Raw genomic sequence first — 25,217 nt, forward strand, 5'->3', positions numbered from 1 at the left:
AGACACATCTTGACAGAGTACCAGAGGATGTGCGTGTAAGGAGGATGTCCAAGAATGATAAACTACCATCTTTTCTTTTTCTGGTGAACTGAATGCATGAGTGAGGCTATTTATCTGTTGTAGGAATGTGGTAAGTTCCTCTTCAGCATGTGGCCAAATAGCAAAGACATCATTGACATAACGAAACCAAAGAGAGGGTTGGGGATGAATGGATGAGAATAAGGCATCTTCCAGATGTTTCAAAAAATGGTTTGCAAAAGGTGGAGACAGAGGGCTACCTTCAACTTGTTTGTAGATCTTGTTTTTCCAGCTTATGAAACCATCAATGAAATAGTTTTTAAGAATTATTTAATAATATTTTATTAATATTAATTTTCTGGCACGTGGCAACAATTTTAATTGATAATCCAATTAAAATTAAAATCCCATTCTGTACTTTGTATTCCATTCCTTTAACTGTTTGTTCTACACTGATGATGTACTGTTACTTTCAGTACGAAATATTTGTACCTTTAATTCATTAAAGTTATTACTGTTGGTTTTATATGTGTTAAGTTATTAATTTTAATTATGCCACAGGTACCTCTAAAGATATGGGAACTGAGGTTGATGATTGACAGAAACCTGAAATTCTTAGGATATACTGCAAAAGCGGCTCATGAAGGTAACCCGGAGCATTGCCGCAATACCGAGAAGAATGCTGACCAGCAGAGATAAAAGAGTTGTCATTTCACCTGAACTATTGTCCTCAAATTTGGTCTCCCAGGATTTGAAGGGGATAAATTAAGCATCGAAAGAGTGCAGAATCCTGATATCAAAGATGATATCAGGACTGAACAATGTTAGTTATGAGAATAATCCGAGGTAATGTGAACTGCAAAGTTTGGTGGACAGAAGAAAGAGAGGTGACATGATTCAGACTTAAATTGTTGAGAGGCAGTTAATAGGGTCAACAATGGGTAATTCTTTTGTTTGGTGGAACAGGGGGAAGGAGTGAGGACAAGGGACCATCCCTGGAAGTTGTGAAAGGAAGTCATGGGCAAGAGGAAGAGGAGTGGTCTCTTTACATGGAAGGTGTTTAAATGCATTCCATGATTCAAACACCTTCAGGTATCATACCACTCATCGAATCAGTGGATTCAATGAGTGGTATGATACCTTTGTGTTTTCTAGCGCCTATTTTCTGACAAACCATGACTCCATGGTTTGTCAGAAAATAAAAGTGTTTATAGTACTTTGTTAGAGTAGCCATTTTGGAGGAACTGATTAAGTAGGATTTCAAGTTCTTGTTTTTGTCTGATCTCATCTTCTTTTTTTAGTATATTTAAAGCTCTATTTTTCAAGGTTTTTCAAAGCAAGTCTGAAACATTCGGAAATTAGGTAGGGTCGGTGGACGTTGACTGAGTTTTCGCACATTTTATGGCTATTGTTTCGGATATTCTAAGCATTGTTTCATTGTCTTGTTTGTCTATTATTATGTCCTTGTAGATTTGCGGGATATGTTTCAGTTCAAGGGCATGAGTCGTTATTTATGTCTGCCCTGTATACTCTGTATTCTATTTTTCTTTTTGATGTTGAGTTGTTTTATTAGTGTTTAAATGTTCCGGAATAGGAATGTTACAGTCCCAGAAGTGTTCTTGTAGTCTAGTCCATAAAGACCTAATGGTAGAGCCTGTAGGTGATGTCACAGTCTTTTTGGCAAGGAAATTTGTAGACTACATTGTGGTGTTCAAATATTTCTTTGTGTGTGAGTGATTTAGTGGGTTTTAGGAGAGTTGCTAATTTTTGGTTCGTGGTGAATACTAGTTTATAGTCCGTGTGTTTGAAAATGCATTTGTAGGCTTTGTATGTGTTTTGGATGTATGGAAGTTTGATGACCATACGTGTTGGGAAGTCAGCTTTGGTTGTACTGTCGGGTTTTTGCTGTTCTGTTTGCATAATTTATTAGTAGTGTGGAATAGTTGCGATTTTTAAAAATCCTTGTTAAATTTTTTAATTCCATGTTATGGTAATCACGGTTGGTTGAGAATTTGTAAGCATTTATAAATTGTGATAGGATGACTGATTTTTTAACGGAATACGGGTGGTATGAACTGAAATGGAGGAAGTTTCCGATATGTGGGGATTTGTGGTATATTTTCGTGGCTATTTTGTTGTTAATTCTGATTAGTGTCAGGTTTAAGAAATTGATGAATTTGTTCCATTCAGTTTCCATGGTGAATTTTAGTCTGTTGCTGCAATCGTTGAGGGATGTTTGTAAGGCGATGTGTGTGGGTTTACCAATGCACAGAATATCTCATTGGTAATTCAGTGATAATTCATTTAAATTACCAGTGTCACAGTTAAAGATAATGAAGTTATTATCCCTCTTTATAAAGCTATGATTCAGCCACATCTTGACTAGTGTGCACAATTTGGTCACCTGGGTTTCTTGGTGATTAGGACTATGTGTGGGCAAGAGGTTAAGAAGAATGAAGGAATCTACTAACATGTTTCTTGAACAGCTGAATACCGTAGTGTTCAGGAAAGACAGACAGAAAGAGGTAGGGAGGCTGCTCTGAAAGACAGAAGGAGATGGAATAATAAAAAAAAAACAGGAGAAAAAGAATTAGGTTCAACAGATTTCAAGCCATTAAATATATATTGACTAGCTTGGGACAGTCTTGGAAGAATGTAGATGAATGATGGTAGCAGTTCAACTGAATGTAGTCTATGAAAATACTTACAGAAGGGACATAAGGTAGATACCAAACATTTATGAGAAAGTGAGTGGAGTGAATTTGTGTGTGTGTGTGTGAGAGAGAGACATCATATAATCAGATTGACCTCTTCTGATAGCATCAGGAATTCTTCTCCTTATCATTATCGTTATTATTATATAACAATACATCCACGACGTCAGAAGGCTCATTGTGAGACATCCACACTAACCTTTATACTTCTCCTTAAATTCATTCATTATTAGGGCACTAACAACTAATTCTGGCAATCCATTTCACTCATTAACCACTCTCAAAGCAAAAAATGGAGTCTGCACAACTTCACTAACCACATTATTACACAACTTCCAGGGATAATCCCTTAGTATTCTGTTTCTAACTCTTTCTATTCATCATGTGTTGAAAAATTTTTTGTCTCAATCTTATAGAACCGTTTTAATCATTTTGAAATTCCGATCACATCCTCTCTTTTCTACTTATTAAATAAAACCTTGAACCTATCCTCCTAGGGAGAATTCACAAACCTGTCACCAGCTTGTCACTCATCTCTGAATCCTCTCCACCACCTCCTAATCACCAAGAAACCCAGGTGACCAAATCTGTGCACACTAGTCAAGATGTGGCTGAATCATAGCTTTATAAAGAGGAATAACTCTGTTACCTTTAACTATGTGTTTTTCAACATCTAAGGAAAATTTTGACTATAAATTAAGGATGCCAAGAAATTATATTCTCGGTTTATCCTTTATCCAAGTGTAAGCAAACAAAGTTTTGCATGTGAAGTAACTTTAAGACTGGGCCAACTCATATATAGAAGCTAATGACTTCACATCACTTGCCTTACTTTTTCATCAACTTTTGCAATATGCCCTCTGACTTCAACTCTCTGTCCACCATTATCCTCAAGTCCCTAGCTCCATCAATTTCAGTACCATCAATATTATATTGATGGTACTGGATTGCAGTACCATCAATATAATAACCTGCATATAACCTTTTCAACCTGAAGTGCAAAACTACATTTTGCACATTAAATTGACAATCACTATCTTTCACCCACAATGCCAAATTATTTAAATCATCCTGCAGGATAGCTATATCGTCTTTATCAACTAAAGCCCTTCCCAGTTTTGCATCAGCAAACATCTGAATATCCCTCCGTCCCCTTAAATCGTTACATCTATCATTCATATACATACTAAATAGTATGTGTGGCCCTAATACAGAACCCTGAGGTACTCCACTAGTCACTCTCATTCTCCACATACTACTGTCCAGTGTGTGTGTCTGTCTGTCAGCAACCCCTCAACCCATGCTTCCAGCTTCATATCGATTCCCATTTGCTCCAACTTCTGTAACAGTTTTCCCATGAAGTATTCTGTCAAATGCCTGTGCATAATCACCTGATAACTCTGAAAGTAACTTTTGTGCTTATTCATTTCTATCAAAGTCTCAGTTATTCATATCAATGTGTCATCTGAAAAACATGTTGCAACGCATCCAAGTTATTCATCATGCCTTTAATGATCAAATTCCCATATAATGATACAATCACCATTTCACACCTTACTACCTTACTTTTATTCATTCATGGCCTTCTATACTTTATTTAACCCTTCATTTTCACCAACTCTCTTACTGTTTTTAACTCTACTTACATTATTATCATTTTCAACCATTTTCTGGTTGCAGTGTTCTCTTTTTTTTGAATGCTCCACCCTATCAAATCTATAAACATAGATTTGGTCAGTTGGGTATCTTGAGGATCAGGAGATGGTGGTACATGATTTAGAGATGAGTGACCAAGCTGATGGTGGAATGCTCCCTATGAGAATAAGCTTAAAGTGTTTGGGTTGTAAAATTTAGTTGATAGGTGGAAAAGAGGGGGATATCATAGAAAACCTATGAGTTATTAAAGGGTTGTCGACAAGATATGAGAAATTTTTCAGTATACAATGAAAAGGAATTGAGAGAACTAGGAATCACCTCTGGAAGTTGTGTAAGAGTGTACCTAGTAAAGTTGTTTGTACTAGATTGTTTGCTTGAAGAGTTGTGAATGAGTTTAAGGAGAGGCATGATAGTTACTGTGTGTATAAAGGTTTGTGTGGGTCTCTTGCAATGAGTCTTCTGACTCATGGAGATACCAATATCATAGTAACAATAATCATTGCACTTTTATCCCACTCCCCAAATTCTTATTATTTTTTTTTTATATCCTCATAGTTCATTCACAACTGTCAATCCTCAAGCTGAAACTTCTCATGCTTTCAACTCATGGGGATATATCTGAAGTATTTGCTAAAATTTGTAAAGCCATTTCAAGTTGTGGCTTTATTTAAACTATCACTTGTGGCAAAAGTTTCTAAATAATATAAACGAATAATACTGTTCAAGTTTTAATGAATTGTGACATTTAATATTTAGGAATCTCTACTAAAATCTGTCAAGTAATTTCTATTTTGGTTTCACTCAAGTCGTTTTTAGGGGTGGTGAAATTATCTGGAATAATATAAAATTGCATAACTGAAGCTATATAAATTTCATGGGTATATAAGACAAAAATAGTTTCAAGTTCAATTACTGAAATATTGACTGATATCACTATTCATGAAAGCTAATGAACAATATATCTTTTCAAACAGCTATTTCTAACATATGATTATAATAATTAAAAAAAATTAGACATTTAATTGTAAACTGGACATATCACTTTCAAATAATGAGTTATAAAAAAACATCTGTTTTCAATTCTCACCTTGTAGAAGATAGAAAATTAATATCTTCTTGTTTTTTCTTATTGTTATCATCATTTTCAAAAGTTTCACTTAAATTTTGGGACTGGTAACTGCAGCTAGAAGAATATGAACTATATATGCTTTCACTACTATTAGATATAGAGGATGGATCTCTTGTAGTTTCACTCTGACCAGAATATTTTTGTTTCAGCCAACAGTAGAATCCTCCAAAAGAATAGTATGTACATGGTAAGTGGAAAAATATATTCCAGTTTGAAGATAATGGTTGTACATATCGAAATAGCAATCCTAGAAGGTGATGAGGAATGAATATTATAATGGCTACTGCACAACCAACTGCCACAGAATGGATGGAAAAATCCATAATGCTTCTAGTTGCTTTATACTGGAAAAATAATATATTAAAATTATTATTATGCATAAAATGAAGAAAACTTATATGAAAAATTTCACCTACAGCAATATTATTGCTCTAGGTGGAATTATTGGAAATAATTAAAGATTACATAAATATAAATACAAACATTTCCAAAAGGAAATTGAAACATTTTAACCACAAACTCCAGATACAAATAGCCTATAATTCAAACTTTTAGTTGTGTTGGTAAACCAAATAAGGCTACAGATAGGAGAGCCGCTAACTGGTAGGTATCAGAAAGTGATACACGAAGGTGCTGAGTCTAAGTGAAAGTGGTACACTAAATTCTGTATGTGGATTACTGCTGTTTAACTTGAGTACTAAATATAATGGAGTGGTCTAGAGGGGTGATATTTAGTTATTTGCTGATGATGCAAAATTGGGATGAGTGAAAAGAGATATAGCTGATAATTGCACCTCAGTAGGATTACTTGAACGGAGTAATTCTAAAGGCAAATTTTATGGGTTAATGAGTGTCAGTTTAATGTTTCTAAGTGCAAGATTATGACTGTGTTATCAGAAAGTGACGATTCTAAGAAAAGGAGAGTGAGCAGTGATACAATTTAGAATTCTGTGCTTCATTTTGGATCAAGGAGATTATGAGCACAGTGGCCTATACTAATGAAGATATTAATGAAGTTATATTAATGAAGATATGCTGTGGCAAGTAGTCAATTAAACTAAGAATTTAGGGGATATTGGCTAGGGATGGAAAGTGGATGGAAAGATTAAAGTTTAGGGACCACACTGTGAAAAGCACCACATCAGAAACTACGCTGTTGCAGAGAATGCTAACTTGTGACAGAAAGGAAGTTATTTTACAAGGCTCTGATGTGATTACATCTAGACTTCTGTTTACTGATATAGTCAACTGGGATCTGAGGAGACAGCTGAAAAGATTCAGCAGTGGGTAACCAAGACAACTGCACATATGAGGGTAGAATGAGAGATCCCAGTTCATTTTAGACAGAGGAGAAATAATAGAAACATATAAGTTAGCAAGGGGATCCCATAATACAGATACAAGAAGGGTTTGGGAAGACTCGGTGTTTTGAAACTCAAAGAGTCCAAGGCTGAGTCTAGCTTACATGTGTTGGGAATAGAATTAGAAGGACATATAATTTTCCAGAAGGATAGAGATGTGAAAAGAGGAGGAAGAGGGCTGTTAATGATTGCAGAGGAATTGTGTCAACAAAGTGTGGAAATTGATATTGCATACACAGATTTTGAATCTGTGCGGTGTGAAGTTCAAATAAACAGGTTAGTATATCTGATAGGATGCTGTTATTGGCTAGGGAATGCAGAGAATACTGACTGTGAAATGTTTAGGAAAATTAGTTGGGCATGTAAAAAAGCAGGTGATCCTGCTTTTTTACATGCCCAAGGAGAGTGAGTTTGTAGAATTTCTGAGAGATAAGTATTTTAAGCAGCATGTGATTTAAGCAACTAGAGGCCTTAATGTTTTGGAATCGGTGATAACTTCACAGGATGTAGTTGTTAATGAAGTGTTGACACTGCCACCAGATGGTGGGAGTGATCAGGGAAGTGATGAAACAAGAAAAAGTTACTGCCAAAAATGGATACGTGTGGAAATATAAAGCACGTGATTATATGAAGTTCTGTAGTCAGTAAGCATCAGTACATTGGATAGATGAGCTGAGCGGAAAATGTTGGCAAAGCATGGAAAATCATTACAAGGCAGTATATGACAAAAGCAATGTTATGGCTGCATATCAAGGGTTAAGCGAGTAAACAGAGTAGGAGTGAAATAGATGAACATTAAAATTAAGCAAGCTGTGCTGGAAAAGAAAATGCTATGGAGGAGGTACAAGACAGTTGGTGGTAATCAGATCCATGAAGAGTACAAAGTGCAGGCTAGGAAGGAGCCGAGCATGGTAAAAAAGAAAAGGTGCAGTATGAGAGGAAACTGGCTGATTAGGCCAAGGTTAACTGAAATGAATTTTTCTGCTACATGGCAAGCAAGTGGAAGAATAATTATGGCAGATTAACATTGGTGGATAGTCATGGCAGCAGACTAACAGCTACAAAGGATATAGTGGAGTTATTGAACAAGCACTTTATCAGCATACATCACACTGATATAAATGAGCTGGCGCAATATACAGAAGAGAGGCAAGTATTAGGAGAATTGGAAGTGAAAGAAACAGAGGTGTATCAGATGTTGCTTGGGTTAGATATGAATAAGGCTGTGGGAATGGATGACATATCACTATGCATTCTTAAGGAATGTGCACTACAGTTGGTTATGCCCTTGACCTAGTTATTTAATGAAAGTTTTGCAGTGGGTAGGGTTCCTAAAGTGTGGAAAGATGGTAAAATAGTTCCACTCTACAAACATGGTTCTAAGACAGAAGTCTCCAACTATAGGCCAGTCTGTGGTCAAGTACACAGCATTGACCATAACTGCAGTTGTGGTGAAGGTGTTGGAGAGATTGATAAGGAATAGAATACAGAATTGGGTTGATGGACATAGCATTCTTTATGATGTTCAGGATGGATCTGTGAAGGGTAGGTCCTGTTTTAGTAATTTACTTACATTTTATGATAAGGTGAGATTTTATGACAGGTATGTTAGATAATCATATACAGTGATATGCTTGGACTTTGCAAAAGCATTTCATAGATGATAAGTTGGTGATATCACATGATAGGTGTACAGGTTGAAGAAGATGGGAATAGAAAGTATATTTGTTAGATGGAAAAGAAATTGGCTCTCTGAACGATACCAGCAGGTTGTGTATGATGGAGCAGTGTGTGTGTGTCAAAAAAGGAGAGTGACCAGTGGCATGTCTCAGTGTTCTTGGGCCTCTGCTGTTTAACTTGATTGTAAACGATATATCATGTAGATAGACTAGGGATCTTCAGTTGTCTCTGCTGATGACGATGCAAAGTTGGGAAGAATTATAAGTAGCGCTGTTGATGTTAATTCCCTTCAGGAAGATCTGAATAGATTTTATACTTGAACAATAAAGGGGGTGTTGTAGTTTTAATATCAATAAGTGCAAAGAGTTGCATTTTGGGGTGCAGAAATATAAGGCTGTGTACTATGTTAGAAGTTTTTTTCACTTGGTTAGACTATAATAAATTTAGTTTAATCCTTTATCCAAGTGTAAGCAAAGAAAGTTTGCTATGTACTATATCGATGGTGTCATACTGTGGGAAGTGGATGAGATTAGAGATATGGGAGTGATGGTTGACAGTAGACTGTAGTTTAGAGGGCATTTTGCTAGTTTTAAAGTCTGTACATCATAGTGCTGCTATGATAAAAAGTACTCTAACATGCAAGGATAAGGAAGTGGTTGTGCCGCCATAGGCACTGGTCAGACAACACTTGGACTATTGTGCTCAGATCTGGTCACCTGGTTTTCAATGTGATGTGGAGATTTTGGAGAGATTCAGAGATGAATGACTAAGACAATATCAGACTTCGGAATGATGGCTATGGGGAGAGAGAGAGGTTGAAGAAATGTGGATTGTAAAGTTTGGTGGATAATAGGAAAAAGAGGTGATATGATAGAGACATTTAAGGAATTAGAGGATTTAATGAGAGGATTTTATCAGATTAATCCAGAGGGGATTATAAAAAGAGTAGAAGGTGAGAGGGTAAGAACCAGAGGTCATCCCTGGAAGTTATGTAAAAGCACGGTGAAGAGGGATGTGAGGAGTAGATTTTTTACAACGAGAAATGTCAGTGAATGGAATGCATTACCAGAATATGTTGTTAATGTAAAAATTGTTAAAGATTTTAAGATTCTATATGATAAATATGTTGTCAGTTGAATGAACCTCCCACGATGAGCCTATTGACTGGAGGGTGGAATAATAATAATAATAATAAATTTTAAAAAATTATTTAATGTGATAACCAAAAAAATTGCCTTTGTAAAAATAATTTGATCATAAATAATTCAAATTCACATTTGTAAATAAAGTACAATTGGTGAAAATTTAATTTGCACTCCATTTTATTTAACTACATTCTATTATATTTAATCACATTCCATTTATTTGACTGCACTCCATTTAAAACAAATATGCATATATAAACTCCATTTTACTTAAGAGGGTATTTACCTGAATCTGGGTTGAGGTATCTAGATTATTTATGTTTACATTAGTATATTTTTTTTATTACATTAGTTTTAGTACATTAGTATATTTAGTATATTTTTTTTGGGGTGCTTAAGGGTCAAAGCTGTATAACTGAGAGGAGACCTCCACATAGCCTTTAAAGGAATGCGGAGAACCGACCAGGGCTTCTGACCTAATGTCCAATCCTCACCTTCTCGTGGTGCACCCTGTTGGGTATCTACTTTGATACTGAACGAACGAGGATGGGCTGGCAATTTGGGATTTAGCCGACCAAATTGTATTCTTATTGGTTAAACCAAAATAAAAAATGATGGTACAACATGACAAAATTTCATGCCGGCTGGGGCGTCGCCCGGTTAAACAAGGCCCCCGTTGTTTTCGCCAGGGAACCAGGGCGAACAGCGAAAAGTCAGCTACTGGAACAAATCTGAAAACAAACCCCAACTCAACATCACCAGAGTTAAAGATCGGTACTATCAACGTAAGAAGCCTGAATGGCAAAGAAATGGAGCTAGCTGAGGAATTAGATAAGTACCAGATCGACATAATAGGGGTGACTGAAACAAAAAAGACCAAAACTGGTGAGATCTTTCTGAGCAATAAATACAAAATGTTATATTCAGGCAATAACAATCAAGGAAAAGAAGGAGTAGCCATAGTATTCAACACAAAATACGAGGCTAATCTTCTTGAATGGCAGTCAGTCTCAAGTAGAGTAATGTGGGCAAATATGAGAATGGGGAACTGGACAATGAGACTTATTTGTGCCTATGGTCCCACAGAAGGTTCTACTAAGGTAGAAGTGGAGGAATTTTTTGAGGCTTTAGAAAAAGCAACTGACACAATGAAAAAGGAAAAGTTGGTCCTTGTTGGGGATCTAAATAGTAGAGTAGGAAATGATTGTGAGACATACAAAAATATTTTGGGAAAATTTGGAGAAAAGAGCAAAGCTAATAATAATGGCAAATATCTGTTGGATTTCTGCTCAGGACATGGACTGGTTATTACTAACACCATGTTCCAACATAAAAATGTGCACAAATTCACATGGAGAGAAGAGGCTAGGAATAAGAAAAGTCTCATTGACTATGTTATTGTTGATAGTGATGTTTTCTCCCTGGTGCAGGACACCAGAGTGTACAGAGGATTTGAAATTGGAAGTGATCACTATTTAGTCTTGAGCAGGATAAAATTGAATTTCATATTGAAAAGAATAACATGTAAGAAAGTTTTAAAGCGAATAAAAGTTGAGCAGCTCTCAGATGTAAACTGTAGACTAAAATACAGAAATATTATTGAAAAGAAAATGAAAGAGTTTGAGAACAGGAATCAAACCTTGGAGATTCAGTGGCAAACTCTGAAGGAAACATTGATTGATTCTGCCAGAGAGGCATGTGGTGAGGTTGTGTGCAAAGATAAAAAAATCAGAACTCCCTGGTGGACACAGGAAGTTAAAGAGGCAGTGAAGGAAAAGAAGAAAGCATATCAAAAGTTCCTGGCAAATAAGTCAGCTTTTACTCTTACAGAATACAGAGACAAATGTAAGAAAGCTAAACAGTGTGTAAAACTAGCTAAACAAAAGTCATGGGAGGACTTTGGCAAGAATATAGAAAATAAATATCAAGAAGGTGGCAAAATATTCTGGAGGTTGTTGAAGAAGCTTAGGAATGGAGGAAAGAGTGCTGTGAAAGGAATTAGAGATGATAAAGGTGAAATGAAAACAGGAGAAAAAGATATCCTTGAAGTATGGAGTAATTACTTTGAAAAACTGCTAAATGAAACAAGCAGTGATGACAGCACAGTGATAAAAAACACTGACCAGGCATGCAGTCAGGAATACATATCTATACTTGAAGTAGAAAAAGCCATCAAAGGCTTGAAATGTGGAAAGGCAGCAGGAGTAGATGATATTCGACCAGAAATGCTGAAGTATGGTGGTATAAGAGTCTTACAGTGGTTGCACTGCATAGTTCAGAAAGCCTGGACAGAGGGACGAATTCCCGATGATTGGAGTAGAGCTCTCATAGTACCCATATATAAAAAGGGAAATAAAACTGAATGTGAGAATTACAGAGGTATTTCCCTACTGAATGTTCCTAGCAAGATCTATGCGAGTATACTTGAGAAACGGTTGAGAAGAATTGTGGAAGAAAAGCTTGGTGAAGAACAAGCTGGATTCAGGCCAAATAGAGGCTGTCAGGATCAGATCTTCACTTTACGACAAATAGTCGAGAAAGCATGGGAATATAACAAAGATCTGTATTTAAGTTTTGTCGATTTGGAAAAGGCATATGACAAGGTGCCAAGAGAGAATCTATTCAATACGCTGCAGTTATATGGTGTCAATGGGGCATTATATCAAGCAATACTTAGTCTTTATTTGAGTTGTGAGTCAGCAGTTAGAATTGAAGGAAGTACAGGAAGATGGTTTAATGTTAAATCTGGTGTGAGACAAGGATGTACATTATCCCCTCTGTTATTCATTATCTATATGGATCACATTATGAAGGAATGTGGTATTAAACCTGATATCAAAATTGGAGATGTTAATGTCAGCTCTTTGCTTTATGCGGATGATGTTATACTTCTAAATAAATCCGCTACAAGTCTGCAAGATTCTCTGACTAAATTGAATAGCTGTTGTAATAGATATGGTATGAAGGTCAGCAATAAAAAGACAAAGACAATGAAAATAGGCAGAATCATTGAAAATGTCAACTGTGTTGTGAATGGAGAACCTGTGGAACAAGTAAAACATTTCAGCTACTTAGGCACAATTTTTACTGAAGATGGTAAACTAAATATAGAAATAGACAACAGAATCAGCAAAGCTGGTATCGTGGGAAGTCAATTGAATAAATTCATATGGAATAAGAAAGAAATTAGTCGGAACACTAAATTAGCTGTATACAAGACTGTGTTCAAACCAATTTTAACTTATGGATATGAGAGCTGGGTCAGAAGTAAAACACTTGACCAAAGACTAGAGACCGCAGATATGAGAGTCCTGAGAAAGATTAGAGGCGTGAACAGATGGCATCAATGGCAATATCATATTAAAAATGAGGATATTAGGAAAGAACTTGCCATTGTCAGCATCCAGGAATGCGTTAGCAGAGCTAATCTCAGATGGTATGGTCACTTAAATAGAATGGGAGAGGAAAGATTAGCAAAACAAGTGTTCTCTGCCAGGTTGGCAGGAAAACGACCCAGAGGAAGACCAAGATATAGGTGGATTGATACGGTACAAAGTGCCTTAGACGATAGAAATATAAGATCTGATAATGTTGGAGTCTTGACAAGTAACAGACTGATTTGGAGGAAAATTGTAGATAGGAAGTTAGTAATGATGTAAATTTTTCATATAGTACTATCATATCCTGTACACCCCTTGAGGGTACATGGCAGGAATTTGATGATGATGATGATGATGATGATAGTATATTTTTCAGTTTAAATGGTTAAAATGGAATGTGTTTTAGTGTATCAATTTAGAAAAACGAACTATAATAAATAGGTAACATATTTAATTATAAATTTTAAATTATAATTTAAAAATAAATTATAAAATGACGTTTTCCAATTTTGAATTATCTTTTGCACAAAACTGTTGTAACTGAAAATGTTATTTCATTTGTTGATCTTGGCTGATTGTTAGCAAAGTGTTATAGAATTTTTCCAAGTTTACTTTTCTTTTTCTTTGTATTTTTCTGTTCATGAGAATGGCAACAACATTAAAGAACTTTTCACCTTTTAAAACTTGCTTTAATTCTTCTTCCATCATTAACGTTTTTTCTTTAGACTCAACAGTATTTTCATTGGACTTTTCCTCGTTTTAATTACATTCAGTACTTTTGCCAGGAAAAAAAAAAATGTCTCTGTAATGTTCCTGTTGTATCTGTTGTGATGTAACATCATTTATTTTACATCTCGAAAGAATTTCTAAGATGATATTTCTGATCTTCTCTTTTATGTAAGTTTCTATTTTAAATAACAGCTGTCAGCTTAAATAACTTCAAGTTTTCTTCAACTTTCTTAAAATGAAGTTAACTGCTGAATCTAGTGAACAAAACATTTTGCCTGCTTCAGCAGAAGTGCTTCAGTAGTCAATTTAATCAGATTTAATGAAATATTCAAATCAAGAAGAAACCGAATATCGAGATATTCGTTTAAATGTTTGCTACCAATTATTATGTGATACCTCTAAGGAGTCATCAAGGGAGAGCTCTACTCTTCAACTCTTAGTTAGTCTTCACCATTTAACCCACCAGCTATACAGAACCACTACTCCTACTACAACCATCATCATCTACATACAGCGCCATCTACTGCCCATCACCACTCATGTCTATTGGCTGTAAATTATATGTGTGTTCTCAAGGCCGATTTGCCTGCACATGGGATTAAAAACCTGAGTTTCTGGGAGAAAAAACCTTGCTACATCTGTATGAGATTGGCTAACTCATCTTCTATTGAAATATATCCATATAAAGATTCCTCTTGTCATGATGAGAATCGAACTTAGGCCTTTTCCAACTGAGACCACAACATATTGTTATTCTTTCAATTGCGCTATTACCAGGTGAGTTGTTAAAATTGTTAAGAACCTCCTCAATAAACTTAAATAGTCTTAAAACCATAAACATAACTAATTGTCCCAATTCACATTTTATTTTATGCTGCAAAAAACTACTGTATACAGCTGCAGTTTTTAAATGCATAACTATATTGTAGAAAGTGCCATATTTTATTAGACTGAGAGTTATCAACAAATGCAAAACAGACTAATGGAATGAGAGATAGTATAAATGTAGGTGCAAAAGAATGTGAGAATAATGGAACAAAAGCAAGCAAGACTGTGGGAATGAAAGAACATATAAATGAAGAAATGAAAGTAAGTCCGATGGATGCAAAAAAAAAACATTGAATGAGGAAATGGAAACAGGCTAGAGTAGAGAAGCAAAACAAAGGAATAGCAGAAAAAGAGGAAATGAGACTGTGAGAGTGAAAGAGATAGAATGCAAGATTCAAAGAAAGAATTGTTCAGAATGATAAATAAAATCAGGAATGCGAGCAGTGATATTGAGCATTTGGGGGGGAAAGGAATGAAAGAGTACAAAAGCATTGCATGTAGAAAAAATAGAAAAAAAAAAAAAAGATGAGCAAGATAACTGATGCTTTGGATATGAGAACTATAAAAGAACGAGGGTAGCAGTGGTTGTGGGAACAAATAATTTGGTTGGACATAGGAAGAATATAAGGATGGATATCAGGAGAATATTGAGAAAAAAGCAAAAAATAACAGTGTAGTAGAAAAGGTTGTCAATGTGTTGCCAAGGTATGACAATGATGAGTTGAAATGGAGAGTGAGAATCATGAGTGGTATAACACAGATGTGTGAGGAAAAGGGAGTGCAGTTTGTAAATGATGTTTGGAGGTATATGAGAAAAGAATTGATTTATACAAAAGCAACAGATTGAATCTGAATGAATTTGGTGTGAGTTAAATGGAGAGACTGTTGCTAGAAGTAAGTGTACTGAGATCAGAAGAAATAAGAGGTGAAGTGAAAGATGGGGAATGTGAAACAGAGACTAAATGGTTGTATGGTGGTGGTAGTAGTAGCAGATGAGAGAATGGGAATGCAAGAGGGACAGGGAAACTGGGGGGGTCAGGGAAACAGGACTTATGGAGAGCAGACATTGGAAGTAGTAGGCCATGTGTGGGAATGATTGCCATAGAAATGGAATGGCTTGGGATCTAATGTAAGTAGCCGAGTCTGAAGGGATACATGGGATAAATGGTGACAGAGGTGATTGAGCATGGACAGATGTGGTGGGAAAATCCCTACCACTAGGTGGAATGGGTAGGACTGGTTATAGGCAAAAGAGTGAACTGTTGTGTTTATTTATGAAAGCAAGGAGAATCAGAAATAAAGGAGATGAAAATGGTTCACTAATTTAGTTTATTTGTCCAAAAATTGTTGGAATAAGTGAAACATGGTAGGATGATATCCTGAAAGGAATAAAAATTCTTCTTCTTCTTGTTATTATTATTACTATATGGGTATCTATTACATCTGCAGTCTCACCGAAGGAGACCCACACTATCCTTTATAAACACAATACCAGTCACACTTCTCCTTAAACTCATTCACTCTAAGGGCACTGAAGCTAATCCTGTCAGTCCATTCCTCATTCACCACTCTGCAAGCAAGAAAATGTAGTAAAAACAAATTTACTAAGTACACTCTTATAAAAATTATAGAGATGACTCCTAGCTCTCTCTCTCTCTAATCGTCGTGTAATGAAAATTTTCTTTTGTGTAAACTTATAGAGCTCCTTTAGTAACTTATAATTTTTTTATCACATCTCCTGTTATCTGCCTACCAACAACTCTTTGAAACCCACAAAACTTCAATTCATCCCAACGTATTCTCATAGGGATAATTCCATATCCTGTCACCGGTTTGGTCACTTGTCTTTGCATCCCTTCCACCACCAACACCACCACCTGGACAAAAAGAAACCCAATGTAACCAAATATGTGCATAGGTGAAGATGCAACTGAATAGCCTTATAAATAGGGATAATAACCTCCCTACCTTTACGTTAGTGTGTTTTTCAACATCCGTGTAAACCTTTGAGCTATTTTTCCAACTTTTATAATGTCATCATCATCAAATTCCTGTCATATATCCTCAGGAGTGGACAGGATCTTATAATAATACTACATGAAAAGTTATATCATTACAAACTTCCTATCAACAATTTTCCTCCAGATTAGACTATCATATGTCAATATTCCAATATTATCAGATTTTTTCCTCGTATCCTAGAACTCTCGATTAGATAATCTTTCCTCTCCCATTCTGTTTAAGTGGCAATACCACCTGGGATTAGCTCTGCTAACACATTCCTGAATGCTAATAATGTCAATTTCTTTCCTAACAGCCTCATTTTTTAATATGATACTGTGATTGATGCCATCTGTTAAGTCTCCTAATCATTCTCAGGACTCTTATATCTGAGGTCTCCAGTCTTTGATAAGAGTTTTACTTCTAATGCAGCTCTCAGATCCATAAGTTAAAACTGGTTTCAACACTGTCTTGTATACACCTAGTTTAGTGTTTTGACTAATCTCTGTCTTATTCAATATAAATTTATTCAGTTGACTTCCTATTATACCAGCTTTGCTAATTCTGCTGACAAGTTCCAAGTTTAATTTGTCACTTCAATAAAAATTAACTAAGATTTTGAGATTTGATAAGCAGTGATGGGATGCAATGTATACTAAATTTTACATGTGGTGTAAAATTTTATAAAATTTTGTAAAATGAGAGATCTAGGATCGATGGTGGACAAGGACCTGAAATTCAGGTGCCATATTGCACAAGTTGTGAAGATCATCGGATAATGGAATGATGCGATGGACCCTGGCATGCAGAAATAGAGGTTATGATGCCATTGTGTAAGGCCTTGAAGAAGCCTCATATGAATTACTGCGCACATATTTGGTCGCCGGGTTTTCATGGTGATGAGGATATGTTGGAAAGGGTCCAGAGAGAGGATTCACAAAGGTGGTAAGTGGATTTTGGAATGTAAAGTTACGAGGACAGATTGAGAGAATGTAAGTTGCAAATCCTCATAAATAGGAGAAAGAAAGAAGAGAGGAATGACTGAGATATATAAGCTACTCAGGAGTTGTCATCAGGTTGACATGGAGGATATTTTTCATAAAATGGGAGAGGGGAATAGAAAAGATGCCATCACTGGAAACTGTATAAGGAGGGTGTGAGCAGAGGAATGAGGAGCAGGTTCATGGGGAGTGGTTGGTGAGTGGAATGCACTGCCTGGGTATGTTATGAATGCAGACACATTGAATCAGTTTAAGGCACAGCTGGCTGAGGATTGTGTGCAACAGTGTGCATCTCCCACAATGAGTCGCTGAATCCAAGGAGGTCATATAATAATAATAATTGTGCCTAAATAGCTGAACTATTTTACTTGTTCTATAGGTTCTCCATTCAGGATGCAGTTGATGCTTTCAACATTTCTGCCTATTTTCATTGTCTTTGTCTTTTTAATGCTGATTTTCATACTAAATTTATTACAGCAGTTATTCAGTTTGGTCAGGGAATCCAGCAGACTTATACTGAATTCATTTAGGAGTATAACATCTGCATAAAGAAAAGAGCAGAGACCAACATCTCCAATTTTGATATCAGGTTTAATACTACTTTTCTTCATAATGTGATCCATATAGATAATAAATAACAGAGGGGATAATGCACATCCTTATCTGACACTGGATTTAACATAAAACCCTCTTCCTGTACTTCCTTCAATTCTAACTACAGACTTACAAATAGAGACTAAGTATTGCTTGATATACTGCTCCATTGACACCATTAGCATTTTGAATAACTTTTCTCTTGGCACCTTGTCATATGCCTTTTGCAGGTCTACAAAACTTAAATACAGATCTTTGTTAGGTTCCCACTGTTTCTCAACTATTTGTCATAAAGTGAAAATCTGATCATCCTGACAGCCTCTATTTGGCCTGAATCCAGTTTGTTCTTCACCAAGCTTCCCTTTCACAATCCTTCTCAACCATTTCTAAGTATACTTGCATAAATCTTACCAGGAACACTGAATGCCTCCATAATTCTCACATTCAGTTTTATTTCTCTTTTTGTATATGAGTACTATGACAGATCTACTCCAATCATCTGGAATTTGTGCCTCTGCCCAGGCCTTCTGGATTATGCAGTGCAGCCGCTGCATTGCATGATGAACAATAGTCCTGATTTACAACTCAAATAGAGACTATGTATTTCTTGATAATGTTCCATTTACACAATATAACTATAGCATTTTGAAGAGATTTTCTCTTGGCAGCTTGGGATATGCCTTTTCCAGAGCTACAAAAATTAAATACAGATCCCTGTTATATTCCCATGATTTCTCAACTATTCGTCTTAAAATGAAAATATCTGATCCTGACAAATTCTGTTTGGCCTGAACCCAGCTTCTCCCCTACAATTTTTCTTAGCCGTTTCTCTAGAAAGCTCTAGAATTATGCAGTATAGCTACTGTAAAACTTTTACAGCTCCACATTTTAGCATATCTGGTTGAATATCTACTCCAGCTGCCTTTCCACATTTCAAGTTTGTGATAGCTTTTTTACTTCAAGTACTGATATATATATTCCCTTTAATAATATGCCATATGAAATTCAACTCTGCCCACAATTACATCAAAGTCCATAACCTCATCAATTTCCTGCAGTTCAATACCATCAATGCAATACACATTAAGTAATCTTCTTAACAAAAGGTACATAGTCTTACAATTTGAGACCATTATCCTTTGCAATGACAATTTATTTAAATCATCCTGCAGGATCTCTATATCATCTTTATCAACTAAAGCCCTTCGCAGTTTTGCATCATCAGTAAACAACTGAATATCCCCTCCCTTAAATCATTCCATATATCATTAATAAACAAATTAAAACTCTACTGTATACAGAGCCCTAAGACACTCCACCATTCTCCTATATTACACTCTACTAATCATCCTCATTCTCCTAGATTACACTCCACCATATTCTAATCCTCTGGTGTCTGTCTGTCAGACACCAGAGGATATCCATTTTCATATCCATTCTCATTTGATGCCACTTTAGTAATAGTTTCCCATGTGGTATTCTATCAAATGCTTTTGCAAAATCATACCAATATCACTGTGTAGCTATTTCCCTTATTTAATTTGTTGTCACACTATTATAAAATGACAGTAAATTACTAAGGCAGGATCTACCTTTAACAAAGGCATGTTTCCCACCATAGAGCATCATATTCCAATTCACCCATTGCTGGATTCTATATTTACCAACTTTTTCAATACTTTACCCACACCTCCTTAAATATTAATAGTCTGTAATTTGTTACTTTGGTCTTGGAGCCACTATAATGGAACAATCTTATGCTCTTTCCACTTCCTTGGAAACTCGACAGGTACTGCTGCAAATTCTCTTGCAATTCAAATATCACATGGGCTGACATGCCATCCAGTCCCACTGCTGTATTCACATTGATAATTTTTGATATACTGAGTATCTCCTGTTTATCTACCTCAATTCTGAAATCATTCTCTGTCATATTTGTTCATTCACCTTAAATTTGTACATTAATGATATAGTGGAAGATTTGAAGGGGGATATTCAGTTGATTGCTGATGATGCAAAACTAGAGAGGGCAATAGTTGATAAAGGTGATGTAGATATCATACAGGATGATTTAAATAAATTGGCAGTGTGGGCATAGGACAATGGTTGTCAATTCAATGTTGCAAAATGTAAGGTTTCATCACTTTTGGGATGAAAAGATTACATACTTCATATCATACTGATGATACTAGTTTACAGGAAATTAATGAGACTAGGGATGTAGGGGAGAGGGTGCACAGAAATTTCAAATTTCTGAAATTCAGAGGACATATTGCAAGTTACAAAATAACTCAGAGGATTACGTGGATGCTAAAGAAGTAAAGAATAGGATGTTATTATCCCTCTTTATAAGACTATGATTTGGTCACATGTTGACCTACTGTGCATAGATTTGGTCACCTGCATTTCTTGGGGATTAGGAAGTAGTGGAGAGGATTCAGAAACAAACGACCAAGCTGAAGACAGGCCTGTGGAATGTGCCCTATGAGGAAAGATTGAAGATGTGTGGGTTGCAGAGTTTAGCTAACAGGTGGAAGAGAGGGGATATGATAGAAACTTATAAGTTACTAAAGAGATTCAATAAGATTGACACAAAAGAAATTTTTCGATGCATAGAGAGTAGGGGAAAAACAGGGGGTACATTTGGAAGTTCTCTAAGAGTAAGGATGGGCTGACCAGGTTCTTTATTTAAAGAGTGGTGAATGAGTGAAATGGATTTCCAGAGGTGGTTATGTGCATGCCAACATTGATGAGGTGCTCACAACCCCGTCAATGTTTGGGGTATTGTGTTAATCGATGGTATGGGTCTCCCAGAATGAGTATTTTGACTCCATGGAGTACCCATAATAATAATAGTAATAATATCAACAGCTGCAACATCTCCACCTGGATGATACAACTTTATAAAGCGATCACTCAGCAACTCAACTATTTCTACTGTTTCTGTCACCTTCCTGCAATCAGCACTAATTAAAGTCATACTTTCATATTCATTTTTCCTCTTACTTGCTACATAGCAAAAACACTCTTTTGGATTTAATATTGGTCTGCTTAGCTAATTTTCTTTTCATAATCTCATTTGGAATTTCTTACCATACAAGTCACCCTTTTTGCCTGCACTCTGTACTACTTCTCATGAATGTGCTGATCACCTTTTTTCTTTATGTTCACAATGTTTTTTCCCCCTTCCTGGCATCTGCTTTCTCTGTTCATCCACTTAACTCCCAAATGGTTTATCCTCCTGAACATGTGTATGCAATGTGATACTTCTGTGAAACAATTTCTGACCATTTCCCATATATTCTTATCTTCTGTAGTTTCTTAAGCCATGGCACTGTTCCAAGCTGCCTCCTAAGTCTGTCATAATTACTAGCTTTATAGTTCAACATAAACCCTTTCTTGACAGGGATTTAGCAATCTTCCAGAGCAAGACTGCATGGTCACTTTCCCCAAATGGAGGCAAAGTGTCTACCTTGTCATGGATATGTCTTCTGATGCTATTACCAGATCCAACACTCTCAAAACTCTGGTCCCTTTCATGACATGCAGTTTGGAATTATCCCTTAGCAATTTTATAAATTCTACTTCCCTGTTGTTATGCCTACTTTTCTCCCTACAACCTGTGCCCCCATAGCTGATGTCCACCTTAATAACTGCTCAGCATGCACTCATTGTGCTAATCTGCAATGCATGACATTCACATCTTCCAGCAGACTCCTCTGATCTATAGCACAACCAACAATATATGTTCTGTTAACTCTATCTTGCATCAAAGAGCCACAAATGAACCTTTCTGCCGTGACCTAATATCCAACTTCTATTTTTTTAATGGTTGACGTTCTTTAGCTATCATCAGCAATACCCCCATATCCTGTCCTATATCTTCCATCCTCCATGAGAATACCTTTTACATTCTAATCCTATAACTATATCATTTTCTATCAACCAAGGCTCCCCGATTGAGTTGACCTATACTAAAAGCTCCTCTCCTTTATTTCTCATATTTCTGGCATTGGTTACATGCATTTCAACATCCCCTTGGACCCATGGTTACCCTTACATAACATCGTTATCAACCCATTCGGATTTGAAACCTGTGAAACTCCATTTGGCATTGCATAATTTTTGTGCACACAAACAAATTTGTTCCAGCGGTGGCTGAGCCCACACTGGATTTTTCCAGCCCCCCAATACTTCTAGTTTCCTCGAGTTTGTACTTCCAACCTTTCATTGGAATAATTCTTCACCTATCATAACAGTATTTCATTTTCTCTTTTGTCTTTCCTAACCTCTGCAAAGATTTTGCATTCTTTCTTTCTCTAATTTCCATTCCCATATGTATGTTCAACCTCAGATAAGTAAGTTTTCCCTATGCCAATATGTAAACTATGAGTCATTCTTGTGTCAATTACTGCCTTGTGCTGGGTCACCAACCCATGACATTAGCAACCTTCCCAGTGATGAGAAGATCACTTCCAAGTATTTCGAAATATGACCAATCTCACTTTGTTTGAGGGCATCCCAAATGCTAAAGTTCTAATCCAGTTATTAGCATGTTTAACGATCTTTTAATGAAGCCAAAAAAATTCATAAATAGAACTATATGTTTTGAAAGTTAAATACATAAATTATGAAAGAAATATCTTACCCCAGTGAGATGATATTTGTAGCCGACAGCAGTAAGAGCAGCTGAACTCAGAGTAATTGAGAGAAAACAAGTGAGCCTCTGAACATTCGTGAAGAGTGAATTCTGATGCTGAAAGCACACTGATGGCCAAATATTAACATCATGAAGGTAGTGGATGAGGTTCTGTTTAAAAATCTGTAAACAGAAAATAAAATAGTTACATGTAGGCAAGGGTTCTAGATTTTTATTTATTAGACAAACAGTAAATAAACACACATACACATTCACAATAATGGTATAACCAACACCACAAGGAAAGAAATATATTTATTAAACTAACTAATATTGCACTGGTTTTCTACTCAGTATCATCAGAGTTGTAATGATAACTGTGACAGACATACAGAACTTAATTAAGTAACTGTAGAAAGAATTTAAATTGTAACCGACACCTAACGTTCTTACATGGCACCCTTCTCTATAATATATAACCCCTCTTATACCCTCTATATAATAACATTCCATCAAAAGAAATATCAGCAATTAGAAAGCTACATAAGAATATATTATTGTAACTGAAGCTGTTAAGTGAAATGCTATTGTCATTATGAATCAAGCAGTATACAACACAAAAATGAATAAACTTCTTAAAGACTTCTCCACTTATGAGATCAGAGATTCGGATCCTACAAAATCCCAAAAGAAAAAAGTGTACAAATTATTAAAAAAAGTTACATCCTAGCCTAAAGAGAGTACCAAAAATCTTAAACCTTATCACATCAAACTACACCGGATATACAGGGTCCCTAAGTTTCACAAGTCCAATATCCTCCCCCCCCCCCTTCATTCAACAGTAGATAGCATAGACAGCTCCACCGACAAACTGGCTAAACATTTATACACATCAATTTCCTCCCTTACAGGCAACTATCCATTTATTAAAAATTCTTTGTACATTAAAACATTAACTCTGTCTGACATCATGGACACTTTTAATATCACCTCACTTTTCATTAATGCACCTTTAACAGAGGCCTTGACCTTATTAAGCCCCCCTCCCCCCTCAAAAAAAAAAAACTGAATTATGCAGATTCACCATATATGCAGTTATTTCCTATGGAAAGGAAAAATCTACAAACAGCTAGATGGAATTGCTATAGGTTCCCCTCTTTCCTCCCACTCTAGCCAACTTCTATATGGAGCATTTTGAAAACCAAGTTCTCAGTATAACCACACAACAACCAATGATGTATGGTTATGATGATGTGTTAGCTGTTTGGCCTCATGGTCTATATACAGATATATTTTTGGCACATCTTAACGCCATACTGCTACTCATACTGTTAGGTATTTACATAAACAATCACACCACCATGTTTTCCAATAGTATGGTAACCTAAAAACTGTTACTTACAAGAGCCAGGCCAGTTGTTCAATTTGAGCTATATATAAGGTTTTTAGAATTTCAGGGACCTTTGAAATGCCTTTTTAGACAATAGTTATAGCCCATATAAAATAGATAAAATATTACATGCTCCCACCCCCAATCCCTCTTACACCCAACACACAGGATCACAGCAAAACTATTCCCATTCCATGTTATTATTATTATTATTACATAACACCTCCAGAGAGTCCAAAGACTCATCGAGGGAGGGCACCTACTCTACAACTCTCCGTTTCCACACTCAGTGTATGAACTGCAGCAATGCCATCTACAGGCCATCACCACCACTAGTATTTTCACAATCACAAACATCCATGGCCAAGGTCGGATTCAAACCTGCGGCCTTTTGGCTGGGGAGTGGATAGCTAACCATTCAGCCAACCAGGCCAGCAATTAAGGGTGCATCAGAAAAAAAAAATGGTTGAAGTTCTTAGCAATATGATCTCCATTCTACTTTCAAACCTTTCATTCGGCTTGCTACTTTTATACATTCTCCTAAAGAATCAACTATATCTTCTTGAACCTCCAGGAGAGTATAAAGTTCCTCGTGCCTGCAGGTTAGCCTACTTTGGACAGACTGGCAGATCAGTTAATTAATATCCAGCTTGAAGAACATAAAATCATCCAAGTTCATCTGTATGGCATGCTGAGATTGGCAGACAATGCTCTGAATACTCCTTCACATAGGATCAGATGGGGAAAAAAACAACTATATTGCATAGAAATCATTACAGGTTGGGGAGTGGATAGCTATTCTTAAAATCAGCATCAGCTGTAAAACACTCTCCAAACCTCAACAAGTATGGTTGCATTAATTTACTAAAGATCTGAGAGACAATTATTATAAGACCTAATAGCCAGATTTTTCTAAATTAATTTTGTAGTTATGTGACCCACTGAGAGTGTC

General features: G+C 36.1%; 1 protein-coding gene across 1 annotated transcript in view; it reads right to left on the reverse strand.

The window, feature by feature from the left end:
- LOC150105439 (polycystin-1-like protein 1) overlaps positions 1 to 25,217 on the reverse strand; it is a 724,085-nt gene that overhangs the window by 252,962 nt on the left and 445,906 nt on the right. The window contains exons 31-32 of the mRNA XM_090394152.1: positions 22,885 to 23,058; positions 5,476 to 5,861 (exon numbers count right to left, since the gene is read on the reverse strand). Coding sequence (XP_090250278.1) covers positions 5,476 to 5,861; positions 22,885 to 23,058 — 560 coding nt within the window. The remainder of the gene's footprint in view (positions 1 to 5,475; positions 5,862 to 22,884; positions 23,059 to 25,217) is intronic.

The sequence above is a fragment of the Typopeltis vanoorti genome, chromosome 6 (assembly GCF_054136105.1).
Source record: "Typopeltis vanoorti isolate ZY-2024b chromosome 6, IOZ_Tvanoo_1.0, whole genome shotgun sequence".
Classification (NCBI taxonomy): Eukaryota; Metazoa; Arthropoda; class Arachnida; order Uropygi; family Thelyphonidae; genus Typopeltis; species Typopeltis vanoorti.